This window comes from Lynx canadensis, chromosome A1 (genome assembly GCF_007474595.2).
Source record: "Lynx canadensis isolate LIC74 chromosome A1, mLynCan4.pri.v2, whole genome shotgun sequence".
NCBI lineage: Eukaryota > Metazoa > Chordata > Mammalia > Carnivora > Felidae > Lynx > Lynx canadensis.
The window spans coordinates 176,918,782-176,939,271 of NC_044303.2; the positions used below are offsets into that span (position 1 = coordinate 176,918,782).

General features: G+C 50.6%; 1 protein-coding gene across 1 annotated transcript in view; it reads right to left on the minus strand.

Annotated features, from left to right (window-relative positions):
- Nucleotides 1–6,300: 6,300 nt before the first annotated feature.
- The window catches only part of ERGIC1 (endoplasmic reticulum-golgi intermediate compartment 1), a 103,068-nt gene continuing 88,878 nt past the window's right edge, over nt 6,301–20,490 (minus strand). Inside the window, exons 9-10 of the mRNA XM_030327566.1 lie at nt 19,205–19,327; nt 6,301–8,216 (exon numbers count right to left, since the gene is read on the minus strand). Coding sequence (XP_030183426.1) covers nt 8,109–8,216; nt 19,205–19,327 — 231 coding nt within the window. The 3' untranslated portion in view covers nt 6,301–8,108. The remainder of the gene's footprint in view (nt 8,217–19,204; nt 19,328–20,490) is intronic.

The window sequence follows — 20,490 nt, forward strand, 5'->3', positions numbered from 1 at the left end:
CAGTGCCTCATTCTAAGGGAGCCACCCCAGGGCCATGCCGCTTTCGGGGGTCAAGCCAGAAGCCACGAAGAGTTGGCACCGCGGGGGAGAAGGGGCATATTTCTGTAGGGCCTGCAACAGAGGCCTATTGGTGTGTTAAAAATAGGTACACCAATAGTCTGTTTCTCATCCCAAACTTTCTTTGCCTGTGTTACCCTCCGCCGAGAGGCATATTGAGCATTCCTGATGATCCAGATGCAATCGGCTGACTTGCTTCTTTAGAAACACTGAGAAGCTTGTTCAAAATGAAAAAAAAAATTAATTAATTAAAAAACAATTTTTTTTTAACGTCTATTCATCTTTGAGAGACAGAGGGAGACAGAGCATGAGCGGGGAAGGGGTAGATAGAGGGAGACACAGAATCTGAAGCAGGCTCCAGGCTCCGAGCTGTCAGCACAGGGCCCGACGAGGGGCCCGAACCCACGAACTGCGAGATCATGACCTGAGCCGAAGTTGGACGCTCAACCGACTTAGCCACCCAGGCGCCCCCAAAATGAAAATTTTTGTGCTCCATCACAGTCGTAAGAAACCACGCAGTGGTAAGTGGGGGTTTTAAAGCAAGCACTCCCCTCCTCCTGCCCATCCAAAGAATTTGAGGCGCAACAATAGGGCGTTGAGAACCAACCACCTGGTCTTGCAAAACTTTCCCCCAGTGTTTTAGCCCTGTTGGGGAGGGCTGGGGTTGTAGAGTCAGACCTGAACCCAAGTGCCTCTTCCTGTGGCTGGATCTTGGGGAGATGCCTGCATGTTTCTGAGCCTCAGTTTTCTCATCTGTGAAATGGGGATGATCTCAGTAGGTGCCTCATAGAGTTGTTATGAGAACTAAGTGATCTAATCCGTTGGGAATGTTTAGAACAGGGTCTGGCGCATAGCTCTTAATTACAGTAAGCCGTTATTCCTAATGAAAGCAGAGGCCTATGTGTGGGGCTTCCTCCAGGCCAGCCCTAAAGCCGGGCCTCACATCCATGAGTCCTCACATTCAGACTTTCACCATTAACTACCGATGACGCAAACAGTAAGCTTTTTGTGTTTGAAGTAAACACATTCAATGCACCTTGGGGAAAAACCAGCTGGGGCCTCGGCAGTCAGAGCTCGCCTGCAAGTTTGTGGCCGCTGCCCCGCCCTGCTCATCCCGGCCACGCCCCGCCCCCCCCCCCCCCCCCCCCCCCCGATTCCAGCCCCAACCTCGGCCCCCCGTGTTCCCGCCTCGCCCCGCCCAGTAGTGTCCGAGCCCCGCCTCCCCTCCCGGGCAGACAGCCCGGAGACGCCGGCGCCACCCTACGGGCAGTCAGCCTGAGACACCCCGCGCGCGAGGCAGCTGGGAATGAAAGATTTCGTTCTGCTCATAGAGTTTACATAGTTCATATGTATTAAGCACCTACTTTACGCCACATGTCAGAAGACGTTGTGGTCTCAATCAACAGGCACCCCGAAATTCAGAGAGAGGGTTGTCTTGCTAGACTCAAGCAGGTCCCCTGCTTTCTCCGTTTATTAGTGTCCCCAGGCATATGGTGACGCAATTGTTAAACACTAGCATTTTACTCTGCCTCATGATCAGCCAGGGCATCTGCCTTGATCCCTGAAACCGATGGGTCCTATTTTAGGTTTCACTCTAGAACGCTTGCAGTCAGTGTTGGAGACTTCTGGCCTTCAGACTTAGGGAGGATGTTCAACATCCGGGCTGTTTGTAGACGCCAGGGCATTAGGGTGAGCGGTGCCAAACTTGTTGAGGCAGTGGCAACTGGAAAGCCACCCGTTGTGTGTGCCCCAGACTCCAATAGTAAGGAGGTTGGAGGGAGAGCATAAGACAGGAAGACTTTCTTAAATGTCTCTGCCACAAAGGAGAAATGGCAATTATGTGAGATGATGAAGTGTTAACTAAGCTACTGTGGCAATCATTTTGCAGTAGCAACTCAACCTTAAACTCATAACGTTATAGGCCCGTTATAGCTCAAAGTTGGGACCAATAAAATGTCACCACGGGAAGGCAGGAATAGAAGCTGTTATGACCTACTGCACATAGAAAGTCAGAGGGTTCTTCTCAAGCAGCCCTTACAGTGTTCATCAGACCCAAGGTCCCTTACCTCCCCTCCCCCATAAGTTCATTTAGTCACTCACTGGCATAACTCATTTGCCTACTCATTTATTCCAATATTCATCCATTTGTGCATTAATTTATTGATAGGTACTAGTAATTTAGCCATAGTATGGGCCTAGATCAAGGAGCTCTGGGGAGGAGGAAGATCTATCTAGTCCCTGAATACAGTGAGGAGTGCAGAACCTCACTGGTGCAGGGCAACCTTGAGGACAGATCATTACAACCCAGGATAATCAAGGTATATTCATGATCAACCAGGGTGGGGAGGCGATGCTTGACGCTCCTTCTCCCACGGCTCAGTAAAATTAAGACAGGTGCAATGACATCACCAGATAAGACCCTGAGAGCCTGAGGCTTTGTCACTCTAATGAGGACTTAGTGGGCTTGGCTACTATCTTGCCCCATGTCCACTCTTGGTAACACGCATGGGAACTGGTATAGAAGCCCCAGGACCTAATACAGTGGTAGCACAGAGGAAACGCCCGGGAAATATTTTTATGCCTCTGAGGTAGAGGGTGATGTGGTGGGGAAACATGTGCGCCCTGATTCTGACTGCCTGGGTTTGGATCTCCATCACTTCCTGGCTGTGTAGGTTTGGGTAAGATATTGAGCCTCTTAGAGGTCACTCACCTTCCTCACCTGAGGAATGAGAATAATGATAGTACTTACATTATTGATTTGGTGTCAGGATTAAATGAACCCTTAGCACAAGCCTTGGCACAAAGTAAGCACTTAATTAATGGTAGAAATTGTTGTTTATTAAATGAATGAATAGCAATGGCTAATCTTATTTGGCTGCGCATTTAATGCCAGGCATTGTGCTAAGTTTTACAAACACTACCTTACTTAATCTGGTAAACAATCCCCTGAATTGGTCCCTTTTGCAGGTGAGAAAACAGGTTCCGAATGAGATGGGAACAGGCTGAACATGATCCACCATTACATACTCAACATGCTTATTGTTATCTCGTGGCCACCAGAGATCATGATGAGATCTATCAGTAACATAGGAGGATGTCTACTGGATAAGAGTAAACCGCAAAATAATATTAACAGCATGATCCCATTTTGTTTGTGGGAGGATATGACTAAAATGTTAACAATGATTATCTCTGGCTAGTGGAATCAGGGGTCCCTTTAATTTTTCCTTTTTTTACTTTTTGCCTGTCTGATTTTCCTCCAGTGGGGCCATGAGCATGTCTTATTTGTGTAATTAAAACCATGTTTCAAGGGCCTTAAATTTTTAACAAGATCTCCAATATTCAAGTTAGCTTCCCTTGCAGGCTGTTTAGAAAGAAGGAAACAAAACACAAAGTACCCTCACCACTTTCAATTTCCCCCATTTTGGGGGGGGGCGGGGGTCAGTTTTCTCTTTTGATATGGACAAGATGACCTTGGGGACCGAGGCAGAACCATAACCCAGAGTCAGGCGGACAGGAGTTTGAATTCCAACTTTGCCACCTACCAGCTGTGTGACAGAGAAAAGTTACTAAATTTGTCTTGTCCTTTGTAAAAAGGAGGTAACTTCCACCGGGCAGGACTGCTGTGAGGATAGAGAAAGACAAGGCCTGAACGATCACTCCTTGCAGGCACATGGAGAATGCCCAACCGTGGGTAGCTTTTTCTACATGAGTTAAGATAAAAACAACTTATTTTGGGCAGAATAAAGTGCATGGCCTCATCACTACACGACTGACCAAAGACAACTGTTGGGGAGGGAAAAAGGTCTTTAATGAGCCCATTTCTTAGGAAGGCGTTAGGACTACCGGTGGCCTGCCACATTGAGAAAAATGTGTATCTTTGTCTCTGGCAAGAATCGAGAACTAATTTGCGACATAGAGTAGTAAGAAATGCAGCTGCCACTTCCAAGCCCCATTGCTACAAGACACTTCTCCCCAAACTTCACACCCACTCTGACATCCGCCCACCTCAGGCAGCATGGGCTGCAGGACTTGAGCTTCTCTCTTCCCTGATGCACCTCTGTAACCTCGTCCCTTGTTCAACTGCAAGCCCCCCCCACCCCAACCCCGCCCCACAAGAAGCCATTTCTGCCCGAGCCACCACGTCCCCCAAACTATCAACTCCCCCTCTATGAATCTGCGCTACAATCCCCGATTGAGAAATCCTCTTATGCGAAAACGCTGTAATCTGCTCTTGGTTAGATAGTTGAAAGAATTGGTTTAAGAGAGAAATCATACAGGGGCGCCTGGGTGGCGCAGTCGGTTAAGCGTCCGACTTCAGCCAGGTCACGATCTCGCGGTCCGTGAGTTTGAGCCCCGCGTCAGGCTCTGGGCTGATGGCTCGGAGCCTGGAGCCTGTTTCCGATTCTGTGTCTCCCTCTCTCTCTGCCCCTCCCCCGTTCATGCTCTGTCTCTCTCTGTCCCCCCCCCCAAAAAAAAAAAAAAAAAGTTGAAAAAAAAAGAGAGAAATCATACAAATGACACATACCTTAAATGTTTTACGTCCACTTAAAAAACATTTGCCGGGGCGCCTGGGTGGCGCAGTCGGTTAAGCGTCCGACTTCAGCCAGGTCACGATCTCGCGGTCCGTGAGTTCGAGCCCCGCGTCAGGCTCTGGGCTGATGGCTCAGAGCCTGGAGCCTGCTTCCGATTCTGTGTCTCCCTCTCTCTCTGCCCCTTCCCCGTTCATGCTCTGTCTCTCTCTGTCCCAAAAATAAATAAACGTTGAAAAAAAAAAATTAAAAAAAAAAAAAAAATTTGCCAATCTTTTGACCCTGGAGCAAGGTTTTCTCATGGAGAAACCTCCCCATTGGAGTTCTCCTTCACTTTCCTTGCATAAGCCATGTCCTTACATAAGCTAACTTGAGAGAGTTCCAGTTTTGGGTTCCTTAAATGTGGAGGGAGAATTCAGACCCTTTCCATGTGAATACAGAATCTTCAAGGACGCCCCCCTCCCCCGCACCCCTTCTTCCCAGGTCTTTTTAGTAAGAGGTCTTGCTCGTATCTAATTTGGGAGCATTTTGAGGAGGGGGGTGGCAACTCGCCTTTATCAGGTCTCTGCGAAGTGTACAACTTAGTTGTACTAGATTCTTTCATTTTTCTTTTCTTGTTTATTTATTTCTGAGAGAGAGAGAGCACAAGCAGGGGAGGGGCAGAGTGAGAGGGAGACCCAGAATCTGAAGCAGGCTCCAGGCTCTGAGCTGTCAGCACAGAGCCCGATGCGGGGCCTGAACTCATGAACCGTGAGATCATAACCTGTGCCGAAGTCGGACGCTTAACCGACTGAGCCACCCAGGCGCCCCGATTCTTTCATTTTTCAATCCTGTTTCACTGGTTGATCACATCATGACAGCATAAAGCACGGCTGGCATAAAAAGGTTTGGGAAGACACGTAATTGACCACCGGCAGCGTATTCCTCCTGACCTTCAGCTTTGGAGTGTCACAAGAACTCTAGTGTCAGGATGTTACAGAGAGAATGCGTGAAGTTTCTTGCAGAGCGGTTCACTGCCACATTCATCCTGATGAATGATCCACGTTCATGCTGTTCCAGGTGAGGGCCTTGAAGAGCCGAGAGCAGGGTGGTAAATAGCCATGTCGATCTCCTTTTCAGAGCTGGGATAGTCTCCCCTTTGCTGGGATTAAGTCTGAACAAGGATTGCCAGATCCTTGGAAATCAGGGAGAATTTATGAAACACCTTTAATTTATTGCAGCCCTTGGTTCAAAGCTGTGGTTAAACATGTTAGTTAGCCCTGTTTCCTGTTCTCAAAGAGACTATATTCTATTTTGGAATACCTGTATGAAACAACTCCCATTTTTGAAAATTTACCACATACCCCTTTGCCACATCCACAAGCTCCTTCTGATCCAGTGTGACTTACTTGTGCATATTATAGATTTAATTTCTGTAACAGCCCTGATTGTTTGATTACTCTCCCTATTTTCACCTGAGGAAACTGAGGCACTGAGTGGTTAAGAACCTGACCTGAGGCTACACAGCTAGAAAATGGCAGATCCAGGAATATTCTGTAGGGATTCAATAAAGAAGGGCTGGTTGCAAGAGATCTTGACTTTCCAATCATCCTCACGGATCTTTTCCACATTTCCCCATTTTTCTCCTCTAGAATTAAATTCCATTCTGACTGTGTGCCCAGCCTCTAGGCTACGCAGCCACAGTCAAGTAGAAAGAAACACACAACAACAGTTCTGAAAATCAGCCTTTTAATCTATTTGAACCCAACGAGTGGGGAAAGAACTAAACCATTTTTTCCCTTGAGATTGTTTATAAGAATAACAGGTCAGAGGTGTCTCTTCCATAGGAAACTGACATCCCCCATGTCCTCAAGAGTTATTATTTTTTTTTTCTGAAAAAAAGCATAAAAGTGGAATTTCAACTCATGTGCATGCCACACATTTCCCCACCCCACCCTGCCCACCCTCTACAGGTGCAGGTATTCACACACCAAAGAGACTCCTTTCTCCAACTGGGGAACAGAAGGTGAAAAAAAAAAAAAAAATCCATCCAAGTGGCCACAGATACCAGAGATAACCAAATGCAGTTTGCACTCACAACATCAGTCAACTCGTATGCAGAAGGGGACACTTTTCTAACTGGAATCCAGAGCCAAAACTTACAAATGGCAGAGACTTGAGCTATCCATAGAGATAATTTAAAAACTTCCACCAGACACTCCCCTTAATTACAAAAGTATGCAAACAATCTTGATATAAATGGAAAACAGGCAGGCGGCTCTCTCCCTGGGACACAAGGGCATACCTAAAATTCCCCCGGGGCGGCATTCGTGCCTGGACCATTGCAGCTCCCTTTCCGGACTGAAGGGGAAGGATGAGGGTGAGCAGCGGGGTAGGGACCCACCTCAGGAGCAAGTGGGGAGACAATGGAGCAGTCCCCAGGGACCAAGAACCTATATGGCCCCTGATGGGGAGGGGGACCTCAGTGGCAAGTGGGCCACAACTGAGCTGCAGAGAAGTCCGAGTGCTGTGCACCCGCTGGAAGCCCGGAAGGTAGATGTCCAAAGACAGGGCTGATCTGCTCTGCTTGCCCCACCTAAGGCCTTGGGACTGATGGCAACTGTCCAGGAGAGGGTGAGACATGATTACTTCAGGGCTGCAGAGAAGGATGCCTTCCATCTAGACATGAGTGCACAGACCATGTCTGGTTTTCAAAGGATGATTCCCCAGTGACAACCAGCCCCTCCACCAAGAGATGCTGCTGCCACACAGCACAGGGGCTGAGGCACATTGGTGGGGGTGGGGATGGGGTTTCAGAGAAACAAGGTGAAGAGAGGAAGGAGAACTTGCCACCCACCCAGTTTCCAACGGGCAGACCTGAGTTTCCACCGCTGCTACCCAACAACTGGGCGTCTGCTTCTCAGGAGAAAAAGAAATGGGTGGGGGTGAGGGACTTGAGCCTGAGCTCTGAGATGGACAAGAAGGGATGGAGCAAAGGCGAGGGTTCCACCTATAGCGCCACATCCCAGGGACTTGCCTGGGAAGTACCATCCTTATTGTAGGCGCAGAGTGGAGGTACCCGAGGGCAGTGTGGTCCAAAGCTGAGAGCCCCGGTCTGCAGGCCGGCTCCCCAGGGGAGAGGCCAAGCGATTAGTGCGTCCAAATGGTGGGAGCTTCGAGATTGTCAAAGCCTGGCTGTGAGCTGGTCAACGTGGATTCTGGGCTGTTCCCCTAAGAGGGAAGGAACTGCAGCCCTCCCAGGAGTGGTCCCCAATATCCCCGCACCTCCCTTGCCTGACTGTGGTGGTCTTGGGGCTCCCCAGGAAAAGGGGCACCACGACTTCAGGCAGTGTAATGCGTGTCAAATTAAAGATGAGGAAAAGAGGTAGCTGCGAAACCGTGAGCCGCCCCCTGCCTCCCCCCACCCCCACTTTGGGATGCAGCCAGATCCTGGGCCAGATAAGAGGGCAGGAGGAGATGGGGGGCCGGAAGCAGGGCTGGCAGTCTCCCGGGGTCCTCGGCCATTGGGCCGGCGGGTCGTCAATGCATCTTGCCCAGCTGGATCTTCTTCCAGGCCTCCGAGGCTGTGAAGATACAGGAGTCCAGAATGCCGGCAACAGTGAAGGTCCCACCGATAATGGCACAGATCTGAAAGGGCGAGGGGGGGAGGGTCAGAGGTCAGCGCCAGATGGAGCGCCAGGCCAGACCCCTCCCAAATCACGAGCTCTGCCCCGTAACTAATGGGGTCTGGAACATATGCAGGGTTCAACAAAATCCACTTATTGGATGATGAATTTAATAACAATAAAAGTAACCATCAGCAGCTCCTTTAAATCCCATACCAACCGTCTGAATGAGGAAGGGGATTAGTAGACCCGTTTCATCGGTGAGAAAACCAAGGTTTAGTTAGGTAACTGAACTCACACTGGAAGTAACACAGCTGTGACCTGAACTCAACTATGTGTTGACCCTGGAGCCTGTGGTCCTAACTTCCACTCTAAATTTATCAGATTTTTACAGTCCCATTTGCAGATGAAGGAATGGAGGTTCAGAAAGGCAGTGCCACTGGCCCAAGGTCACACAGCCAGGAAGTGGCAGTCCCGGGACTTGAACCTGGCTCTGACAGGTCCAGGCCCAGCGCTGCCTGTGACTGAGATCCGGGGTGGGCCAAATAGGCAGCATTGGCCTGGATGGACGGGAAGGAGAAATAAATCTCTCACTCTCCAAAGCTTGTAGGAGATCAGTGGGATGGGTAGTAACCAAACAATCATACCAACAAATGCAAAAGTACGACCAGGGCAAGAGCTACAGAAGAGAGGGAGCCTCTGGCACTACCGGAAAGCTTACATTACGGCCAAGTTTCTTACGGCATTATTTACTTTGGGGACCAGAAAATTCTTCGTTGTGGGAGGGCTGTCCTCTGCAATGAAGGATGTTTATTTGCAGCCTCTTAGGCCTCCACCCATGAGACTCCAGTAGTACCTTTTCCTTCCTGTCGTGACAACCAAACGTTGTCAAGTGTCTCCGGGGGGCAAAAACTGCCCCCAGTTAAGAACCGCTGCAGTAGGGGGGATGACAATGAATGCCACCTGTATGCTGTACTTCCTAACTCCCGGCCACACGATCCAATGCAATAACCAGGACAAAACAGCTTACATAGCACTTTCTCTGTGCCAGGTGGGGCTTGAGTACTTTGTGCCTCCTTCCTCCCTGCATCCCCAGGCCAACCCTAGGAAGTACTACTCTGACGCAAATATTACCGCCAAGGAAACTGAGGCACAGAGACATTGGATCACCGGTCCAATACCACAGTGATTAGTGGGTCGAACTTGGGAGTCTGCACTCTCAACAGGACGCTCCGCTGCTTCTCAGGCATGAAACTCTCCACCTAACTGAATTCCTATCTTTGCTTGTGCCAGAACTCCACCTGTGACACATCAAAATAATGCTCTGTTTTACTCAAAATTTCCTGGCCTGCCTATTGGTTGCTTTCTGGTTGCATAATAGAATCAAAGTATGGATGATGGAAGATAAAAGAACTTCAGAGGAGATTTGCAAGGCAACTTTAAATGAATTTTTCCTCTTGGGGCGCCTGGGTGGCTCAGTTGGTTGAGTGTCCTGACTTCGGCTCAGCTCATGATCTCACAGCTCGTGAGTTCGAGCCCCGCGTCGGGCTCTGTGCTGACAGCTCGGAGCCTGGAGCCTGCTTCGCATTCTGTGTCTCCCTCTCTCTCTGCCCCCTAACCCACTCGCATTCTGTCTCTGTCTCTCTCAAAAATAAATAAACACTAAAAAAATTTCTTTTGATGTATTTTTCCTCTTGAGCACATACTTTATGCCACTCCTAAGAGCCAATACCACCCATCACCCAGTGTGCCACTCTTGAGTCACGTACCCATGGTGCCCAGACAAGGAAATAACTTTTCCAAGGTCACACAGCGAGCGGGTGGCACAGCGAGGTCTGTCTGCCTCCGGAGCTCGCACTCTTTCCCCCATGCCACATGCAAGAAGCACTTAAATGACCACAGGACTCCGAAGAAGCCCAGAGGAACAGTCCTAGAGGGCCCCCGACACTGCCCCGGAGGCACCACTGGGTGGCTGGCCCGCCACTGACGTTCAACCGCTGGAGGACTCTGAGAGACGGCAGTGACTTAATGGATCCTCTGGTGCCAAGTGCGGGAGGCCAGGAGACACGGCGGAGGTGAGAGGGAAGTGCAGATCGAACCAGTGTTTATTTTTAAAATGATATTTCCACAAGATGAGCTAAGCAGAGGCCTGTGAGGCCCAAGACAGAGCAGGTCTGTACGGATGGGCTCTAAGTAGAGCAGCTGGCATTCCAGTAATAACAGCCCAAGAAACCAGAGCAGCCCCCCAGGGAGTGAAGAGGATGGGGGGCGCTAGGGGGATTATTATGAAGTGTTTTCAGCAGGCGGGGCCTCTCCCTGCCAGCCTCAGAGCATGACGCAGGGCCACTTTTCAAGGAAGATGACGGCAGGGGAGCTGGTTTATTTCGGTAGACTGGATCAGATGATAGGAGATTTTACACCACAAAATGCTTTTAGAGCTTGGGTCAGAGAAGAGGAAAATGTGACTTAAGTGCAATGGAGCAAATAATAAAAACACAAAAACCACACACACACACACACACACACACACACACACACACACACACTCACACCCTATATCCGCACACACGCTTTGGAACCCAAGCGTGCCTATGATTCACATACACCTGGCACCCAGTCTGAAGTCTCCAGGAGCAGGAGGAGACAGCACATGCATTGAGGTACAAGAAAGCACACAGCTGCGGGGAAGCTGAGGCCCCGGGGCACGTAAGCTACTCGGCAACTAGCCCCATCAGAGTGAGCTGCCGTGAGCCTAGGGCTAAGGGGGCGCTGCAGTCAGGCCCCCTGGGTATCCCCCAATACCCCCCCCCCCACCGCAGCACATCCCCCTTTATCCTACATCTGTCAAAGGTGCTCGTCACCGGTCCGATGAGGAGGGGGATTTCTGGCACATTCTGGGGCAGGGGGAGGCACCTCAAAAGCTGAAAGAAAAATCTAGCAGCCTGTCTGACGCTGGTATGGCCCCTGCCTTCAGGATTTTGCCATTAGCCTGCTCCGGCCTTCTTGACACGCTCACACTCATAGGTGGTGACTGGTATGAGGTGAAGCAGGGGTCACGAGGGGAGGGGTCCTGGGGTGCTCTCAGGCTGTGGTGCTCCCTGGATTCTGACACGTGGGTGGCCACAGCAACCCTCAACACCAGGAGGTGACCACATCTGGACTCTCCGAGGAGGTGGCCAGTCTCAGCCATCTTGTGTCCCGGGAAGGCCACAGTCCCTAGTTCTGAAACAGGGAAACAAGTGAAGCCACGAGGCTGCAGTGGACAGAATGTCTGTCTTGGGACTCAGGCCATACATTGGTGGTGGCAAGGTGACAGGCTTCACCATACTGGTGAGGCAGATCTCAAGAACAGGCCAAGAAAAGGGTTGAAAGGGCAGATGGTGGCCTGGCATCTCTCCGACCCACGATGGGGGATGTGCCAAGATGCACACACACGAAGAAAAGTTTACATAAAGCCAATCATATGCATCCTCACTGTACATGGTGCAGGGGCCCTGAGCAGAGTGGGGTGGGGATGAAGCGTGTCCTGGGGAGTCTACCAGGGCCTTCCCTGCCATGGCAGCAGAAAGGGTTCAGCCTTGGGAAGCCGAGCCGTGGCTGTCGCTTACTCTAGCCATGGGAGAGCCGTTCTGGGCCTCGGTTTTTTTCATCTACGACACAGGAAAACCACCCCTACCCTGCCAATTGTCGTACTGCAGGAGATGCCCCTGGAGCTCCCAGCGCTTAGTAGGTGCTCAGTAAACAATACCTAATCTTTCAACTGACTGGAAGGCTCTGACCTTGTTGCTGAGATCTGAGATTTTCTAAATCTCTCTGAGACCCACTCTAAGAACCGCAACGGGTAAAATACCACTTACTCCTCAGAGCAACCCTTTGGGTCTCAATTTCCTTTTTTTCTAACTGGCTCTTTTACCGAAAGAACAAGCCCATTCATGGAAAGACAGGACAGCAAAGGTGTCCCTGGCACCACATGCAGATTCTTTGCAGTTGCCCAGGTCCTAAGCACTTGAAGGGCCCATTCTACAGATGGGGTAGCTGAGATCTTGACAGGATATTTCCTCAAGCACATGCCAAGAAGTGTTTGTGATGAAGCATATCCCTCAGGGGGCAGAGTACCTAAGCTGGAGGTTATTTCCCTTTTCTGGCCAGTCAGGGAGCTCTTCACATCTGCCCAGGACTCTACGTCAACCACAAACACCAAGAAGATATCAGAAGTACCTGATACAAAGGTATTTCTGGTTGGGGCCCCTCCTGTCGTGTGCCCTTGCATCATCCTTACTTCCCATACCTCAGTTTCCTTCCTTTAAAAAAACGGGAAGGCTAATCCTCACCCCTCAGGACAGCTATCAGACCGAACGAGTGTTTGTGTTACGCACACAGCCGTGAATGTTCCCTTGGTCCCTCACCGCTGCCATGTTCTTGTACCTCCGGACCAGGCCCTGAGGCAGTGGGGGTGGTGAAGGAGCAGGGCCACTGAGCCAGAAAGGGCCACTAGACCCAGCACATGCAACCCCACTCTGGTCAGCAGCCCTGGCTCCAGAAATGGAAACAAGGACAATTCGACATCCAGGCCCCAGTGAGTCTGAGAGGAGCGCATTACTTTGTTTTCATCAGAAGTCCTCAATAACATGCCCCTTTGTTCTTTAGCAGAGATTTCCTGTGGTTTCACCAGCTTCCCAGCCTCCTGCTATGGCTAGAATGAAGTCAGTTTCTCTACCTTGAAAAGAAGATGTGTGTGTGTGTGTGTGCGCGCGCGTTTCCCTTACATTTTAATTATGGCTCTTAATTCCTTACAATATGGAAAGGACGCGTTCTAACCGCACTGGCTGGAGAGCTGAATCCCTCTGTTGTTCCACCAGCACTAATGCTTTCCCGATCCATCGTCCCTCCCCCGCATTTTCTTTTCCACAGTGGGCAACGGAGGAGCACAACACATACCAACACGGGGGTGGGGGTGGAGACTGCGGGCTCTGGAGGAAACATTCCTGCGGTCAGACGCCAGCTCTGCCACTCTGGCCAGGAAAGCCAGGTTACCCACCCCCCGCCCGCGAGCCTCGGTTTCTCCCATCTGTAAAATGGGGCCCCCTGTGAGGACCAGGATGGCCTCTGTCTGGCTGTCTGCTGTACCTCGAGTGCCTGCGAACTGTTCATTCACTTTCCCCGTGCAGTCAGCACTGCTTGAAAAGCTTGTGGAAAAGGCCCAGAATGAGGAAATAAATAATGAATCGGAGTCCCATCAGATGCTGGTGGCGGCAGACAGACTGGAGCCGTGGATGAGAACACCAAAGCTGTGGCTACGCAGGGGTGGGGGCTGTCGCAGAAGGGAAGCTGATGACTGGGCCCTGGAAAAGTGGGGGGAGGAGAGGGTGTGGTGGTCTCCATCCCCTGGTGTCACGCCTGCCGGACCCTCCACTCCCACCCTCTAGCACAGGAGCCTGGTGGGGGAACAGAGCCCTCTCCCCCCTGCCCCGTTCTTACAATGGCTGAAGCTGCAAAATACTCCCCCTCCCCCCCAAAAAAAACCCCACCTTGGTTGAGCACCTACTGTGGGCCAGGCCTGAGACGGCATTTTCTTCTGCCTTCTCATTCAATCTTTGCAACTACTCGGGGAAATGGCGTGATCCCCATTTCACAGATGGGGAAGAAGAGGCTCAGAGAGGGACTGGCCTGTTCAAGGTCACACAACTACCAAATAGGCGAGGGTGATGAGAATCAGGTCAGGAAGGCTGCAAAGGGCCTGTTTTCTTCTGTTAGACCACCGTACTTTACCCGCAACCTGAAGGCTCCTCTCAGTCCCCGCCTTCACGCGTGAATGGCTTTTTCTCAGTTAAGTTTTATCAAATGTCCTGAAGTAAGGGGACCCCATCAATGAAGTTTAGGAAGTAAGCTGTGTGGCTGTAAAAATAAGTACAGTTTCTAAAAGGGAGCTCGCTCCATTCTGCTATTCCTTTTACGTCTCAGAATCTGCCTTCAAAAAGCAAGCACCAGGAACTTCTGTTGCAACCAAATTATCTGTGTTCAGACCCAGTTGGAGCAATCTGTCCCTGGTACACAACCTTCTGGAAGAGCTAGCTCTGCTCAAACGTCTGGAAGGATCTGAACCAAAGTTTTTGTCCCCCACCCACACACATTTCCAGCCCTCAATAACTGAGCTGCTAATGTGGATTCTGTTCCGTTCCTCAGATAATGGGAACTTGTGCTATGGGCATGGACCAAGGTGTGCACCCCTCCATCGGTTTGCTCATTGTTTGACACCTATTTATCACCTGCCTGCACTGTCCCAGGTCTGGAGACCAGAGATGACGAAGGCCCCGCCCTGCCTTCCTGGAGCTCATGGTCCGGGTAAGAGAGACACTTCAAGGGAAGTCTGAGTAGGCGAGATTCAGACCGAGCTACAAAGCTGGTCTCTTCCCAACTCATATTGCCTTAGTGGGTAAAACCTCCTCAGTTTTAAGTTTGTCTCTTCTCAGTTGTTTTTACTGTCTCCCTCCCCCCCACACCCGAGTATCTAATGCCTTTTGTCTATGGCAAATCCTCATAGGCGTCCCAACAGATGAGTGACAGGTCATCAGATTTGGGCAGGAAAATTTGCAAGTCACCAGCCAACCAGTCTCATATGGACAGTTTACATGTGGGTGGTGTTGTTGTTTTAATGATTTGTGTGCATGACTGTGATTTTATCACTCATGCTCACGACGTCGCCTTGTTTCCTGCTATCACATTTCTTCCTGATTCCCAGTATGGAGTCACTGTATCAAAAGATCCTGGTGTCCTATCAAGGGCTTCATGGTTTCTGGGGACTCTGTTCCTGGGACATCCTGAAGAGCCTTTGTTTTGGAAGGCAGAGGCTCCCAAGCTAGTGGCAGTGGTGGGGGTGGGGTGGGCAATGTGGCAGAAACAGGCTCTGGAGTCAGGTCCCAGCTTTGCCATTTACTGGCTGTGCCCTGGCACAGTTTCTTTAACTCTCTGGGCCTCAGTTAATTCGTACATAAAACAAGAATGATCTCTACCTTGGAGGGCTGCCGGGAAAGTTGAAGGAGATAATTATAGAATTACCCAGTAACGGTAGATGCTTAATAAGTGTAGCTATAGGATCCCTTCTTCAAGCAGCCGTCCCTCGTATATTTCTGAGTATCGACATCCAGGTATCCAGGCTAGGCCCTGTGCTGGATGCGGGGGACACTGAGGGGAAACAGACTTGGGGCTCATCATAATCAGGCCTGGCAAGTACAAAGTACAATCTAAAGTTTGGGGGAATTATTTCGCTGGCAAGGAGCACCTTGAGGCCGGGGATTACGTCGAATGCAGCTACTGAACTGCCATTACCAACTGGTCATTTTTGGTGGGCAAAAACTGTCATGGCCAAACTGATCCAAGTTGATACTTTTTGACTTCTGGCTGTTCCTCCCTGACAGAATAAAACACACAGGGAAAGCGACGTGACACTTCTGAAGTCATCCAATCTGTCACCACAGCCCACTTGAAGGCAATCCCAAAAAAGGGGCTTCGGCAAGTGGCAGGGGCAGGGGACAAATGTGCGTGTGTGGGAGGGGGCGCTTTGAAGGGGATCACTTGCATGTTGTTAAAAAACATCTGTTTATTCCGTTAGTGGTGACATTTTCTGGAATGGCACAAAGTGGAAGTCTGAGCAAGGTGCCCTGGGTGCCCAGAGAGAGAAGCCCCAGGCAGCCTGATGGGGACTTCCAGGAGGAAGGACCCTCCTCTGTTTGGGCTCAGGATGTCCAGCTCCTTTCCAGACCGTGAGACCCTGGAGGAGCGACCTCGGATAAGCCGGGGACTTGATAGGTACAAATGCATCGGGGAGGCCCCACCCGCCCCTCCCCGCCCCACCCACACCCCCTTGAACTACACCCCACCTCATTCCAGCCCACCCACAGCTGCCCCTGCAGCCCTGCAGCCGCCACATGACGACATCCTGGCCTCTGGCCTAAGCCCTCTCTTAAGCAGCCCCTGTGAGGAGCTATTTGCAGAGGCCCCCATTTGGGGTTTGGGGGCTTGGCACACAAGTGTCTGATTTTAAAAAGAGAGAAAGAGAAGTCACAGCAGGTGCCTCCACTTCCATCCTGGCCCCACCCCACCCTGCTAGGGCTCCCGGGGGTCTTTGTGCTCTGTGTGTCTGCCTGTGAGCGTCATCCCCACATCTGCCGCCTCGTGACAAGGGGCTTTGAAGCTCCACAATGACGCCATCTGCCAGGGACAGCCGGTTGGCTCACTTGGGGCTGACCCCATGGTTGCCGGGACGACCATGATGGTGGTGCGGGGCCACCAGGCTAACGATGTCAGGAAGTCCCCTGCAGCATGGTCCGTGCTCCGGCGGAGGCGGATGGGACAGAGGTGGAAGAGACGCTGACGGCCAAAGGCAGGAGGAGAAGGCAATGGGGTCATGGAGGTGTCTGGCCTCTGAGTCAGATGGACGGGCTTTTCCCCTGTGACTTCTTGGGACCTCCAGCTCTTAGAAGTCCACCCGCGTCAAAAGAGGCCACATGGCCTTCACAAAACACGCTAAGCGGGGCGCCTCTGCACATACTACTCCCTGTGCTAAGACCCTCTCTCCTTCACCCACCAGTCTAGAAAATGTCTCTGCATCCTTCATCCCGGGGTTTCCTTCCCCAGATTTTCCGAACAGAAGGGAGTCTTTGCTACCACAGTGCCCGGTGCATAGCTTCAGTGGAGCCCCTGCTGGGTGGGCTTCCATTCTCTGCGTGCCCGCCCCTCTTCCCCACCAGCCGGGAGCAGCTTGAGGGCAGGGATGAAGTCAAATTCGGCTCTCGCCATTGCCGGGCACAGGGACTGGCGTGTGGTCAATGCTGGCGAAAGTTTAGCAAATAAATGAAGTCGCTTCGTTTCTCAGCCACCTGCCAAGGGGTTTTCACACTTGGAGCCTCAGCCATCTGGCATGTAGGAGCAGATAAGAAGGGGACATGAAGATCCTTCTAGACCCTACAGTAAGACATGGGCACAGGGGTTTCTCTGCCACTGTCAATGCCGTAGCCCCAGGGCCTCAGAGAAGCAGACCACATCTGCACAAACGTACCTACTTGTGTTGCAGTTTCTTACTCTGGGTACGCAGTAAGAGCACTGGGGTAAAAGGAACAACTTGGGGTCCTACCCTGCGGGGCTTTGGGTAAAACCGCTTGCTCACAAGTTCCCCGGCTTTGGGGTCAAAGGGTTTGCGCCTGACCCCGCCAGCAGCTGGCCCAATCTACCTTCGTACCGGATAGTGCATGCAGGACCCCTTGCTGTGCATCCCCCCAGTCTCTGTTGTGCTAGTCTGATAGGACCAAGTTGGGTCTGGTATTTTGAATCAAATTCCTCCAGTTTCTAGGGAACTTGGGCACCTTTTCGTGGCCAGTATGGTCTCTTCTATGAATGCTCAAGTCCTCACCCATTTTTCTTCATGGTCGCTTAACTTTTTCTTACTGGTTTGTAGGCATTCTTTATATATATAAATTCTGAAGATTACTCCTGTCTCGTATGTGTGACGAATACCTTTTTCCAATCTGTGTTGAGTGTCTTAGATTTCTGTTAGGTGCCCTCTGCTGATTGAAAGTTTTGCGTTTTGTGGAGTCCGAGAATGTTGTGAGGCTCCTAAAAGCACTAGGGTTCTGACACCCTTTGTACCCACATGGCATTCTAGAAGGCAAAAAGCTTCCATTTGATGATCTCCTTTGAGCCCCATGAGGCCTGGGAGGCAGGGAGAGCAGGAACTGTTATTCCTTTTTAATGGATTATAAGACAGAGACGTTGTTGTGGACATCGGACCTTTTTGCCTCTTAGTATCCACCCCTCTGTTTTCTAGTAACTGACCCCTGATTTTTCTCTTGGGGAGTCCCACCCCCTCATAATGTTTGTCTTCTTCATCTGGCTGGGGTCAGCGGGCTGGAAGTCCTTTCATTCTTTAGGCCACAAGGCTGGCATGGGAATGAAGCAGGGCCAGTGACAGCACCACCTTATCCAGGACTCAGGTCGAATTACTGAGAAAGAGGCACTTTCTATGAGTGAATTCTATTTGAAAATGAAGCCGGTACGGAGGAAAGCAGGATTTAAAAACAAGCCTATTCTAGACAATATTTGTGCCTGGATACAGCCATGCCTGAGGCTTACTTACCCCTCAAGCCAGCTGGACGTGGGGCTGTCTTTTCTGTAACAGAGTCCTGACTAATACAAACCTAGTGGGAGCCAGAAATGAAAGATCCGGGACTAAGACCCCTGATCTTCAATCATTATTAAAAGTATAAAGAGGTACAAGGGGAGAAGGGCCTCTTAGTCTCAGTCTCCAGATCTGTGAGGTAGGGATAATCACCCCATCTCTCCCACCTCCGCTGCCTCTGGCTTACCAAACATCTCCGGGCCACCTGGCTGAAGCAGGATGCTGCGAGCCTGCTTTTCTGCCCCCAAGGACACTCTGAATGGAAGGCCAGGAAACAGTATACTTAATAGAAATACTCAGTATCAAAGAAAAAATGACATCGGCCTGAAGCTGCTTCACAGAAAACTGGACTTGATGGAGACAACGGCAAGAAAGAAAAGAAAAGAGAGAGGGTGAGAGAGAAAGAAAGGGAGGAAGGAAGAGAGAAAATAAAGAGAAGAGAATGCGAGCAGGAAAGAAAGAAAAAACCTGACAATATCAGCAGTTATAGTTGGAGAATAGACATGGGAAAAAAATGAGTTAAACCTTTGCTGTAAATTTTCCACAGAAAAGGATAAACCCTGCTAAACCCATAAAAAAAATAAAAAACTGGAGAAAATCACAAACATCTAATTGACCCATATAAAAACCCGCTTAACAAACTAAATAGACTTAGTGATAAACCTCTTTGGAAAATATTTTCTGGATGACATGATTCTGATAACATTCCTAAACATCCTGGGGATCACAACCTCCTGTGTACAGCCTAGGACCCTAGCCCTGCAGGCTGCATCCCATTCTTTGAGAACCAGGAGTGCTGCCGAGAGAAGGAGCCCACGGCAGGCGCCCCACCTACTCACCGTGGTGATGAACCTGTACAGAGGTTGCCGTCTCTCTGTGTATTTGACCGTGATGGGGCTAAGGTCATAGCGGAACCAGATGGCGGGAATGATGCGGCCTGTGTGGCTGTAGGCTACGTACTCCTGGGGTGAAGGAAGAGAGAACGGGGATGTGAGAATCAGATGTATGAGCCATGTCTCATGGTGGGTGGGGGTTGGAATGCAGAGGGTCCCCCGCCAACCCCCAAGAATGGGCTTTCTTCTCTCCCTCTTGCCTGGAGCCAGACTCTACCAGTTCGTCTCACCCCTTTTCCTAGAGGCCCTGCTCTCAGTGTCTGGATGGGCAACATTCCTGGGGACATTTTCAACCCTTTTGGCTGCTTGGAAATTGACCGTATGACCTATGGAAGCTGCACCAGAATCAGAGAGCAGAGATGTAAAAGGACAGGTGTGATTTGGGCTCCATCTGAGTAAAGGCCTACTTCCCCCTTTAACTCCTGGGTACGCAAAACCCATTCATTTACTCATTGATTATTTTTTTTAGGTTTATTTATTTTGAGATAGAGAGAGAACAAATGTGAGCGGGGAGGGGCAGGGAGAGAGGGAGACAGAAAATCCTAAACAGGCTCCGTGCTGTCAGTGCAGAGCCCCACACGGGGCTCGATCCCATGAACTGTGAGATTATGACCTGAGCCCAAATCGAGACTCAGATGCTCAGCTGACTGAGTCACCCAGGCACCCCTACTCATTGATTGTTTACTGAGCACCTCTCCCGTGTGCTGGCACCCCTGCTGGCTGCTGGGGACTCTAAGGGTGGTAAGCCCTGCCCCATCCCCAGAGCAGGTTGTCAGGGGAGGTAGGTGTCACAATCTGGAAAGGATGCTGATGTAAAAGAGTATCTCCAATACTGTCACATTACGCACGCAGTGATACAGAGACATGGAGTGCTACAGGGCCAGGAACAAATGACCAATTCTCCCCAGGGTTTGTGGAAGGCTTAGTGAAGAGGGGGCATTCTAGGTCACACAGGACATCCTTGGGTGTGTGTGTGTGTGTGTGTGTGTGTGTGTGTGTGTGTGTGTGTAAGAGATATGAGCATAAAGGCCATGTAGGGAGTGGGCTTCTTCAAAGAAGGAACACAAACTGCAAAGAGAGAGGGACCCTAAGACAAGGCTTCCTGAGACAGCACCTGGCTGGGTAGGATTAGAAGGCGGCTAGGAGCTGAACTGATGTGTGTCCCCTCTGATCTGGGCATTTGCTGGACACTTCTGGGCTACTCTCATTCGTCTACAATAACTGTAGACTGG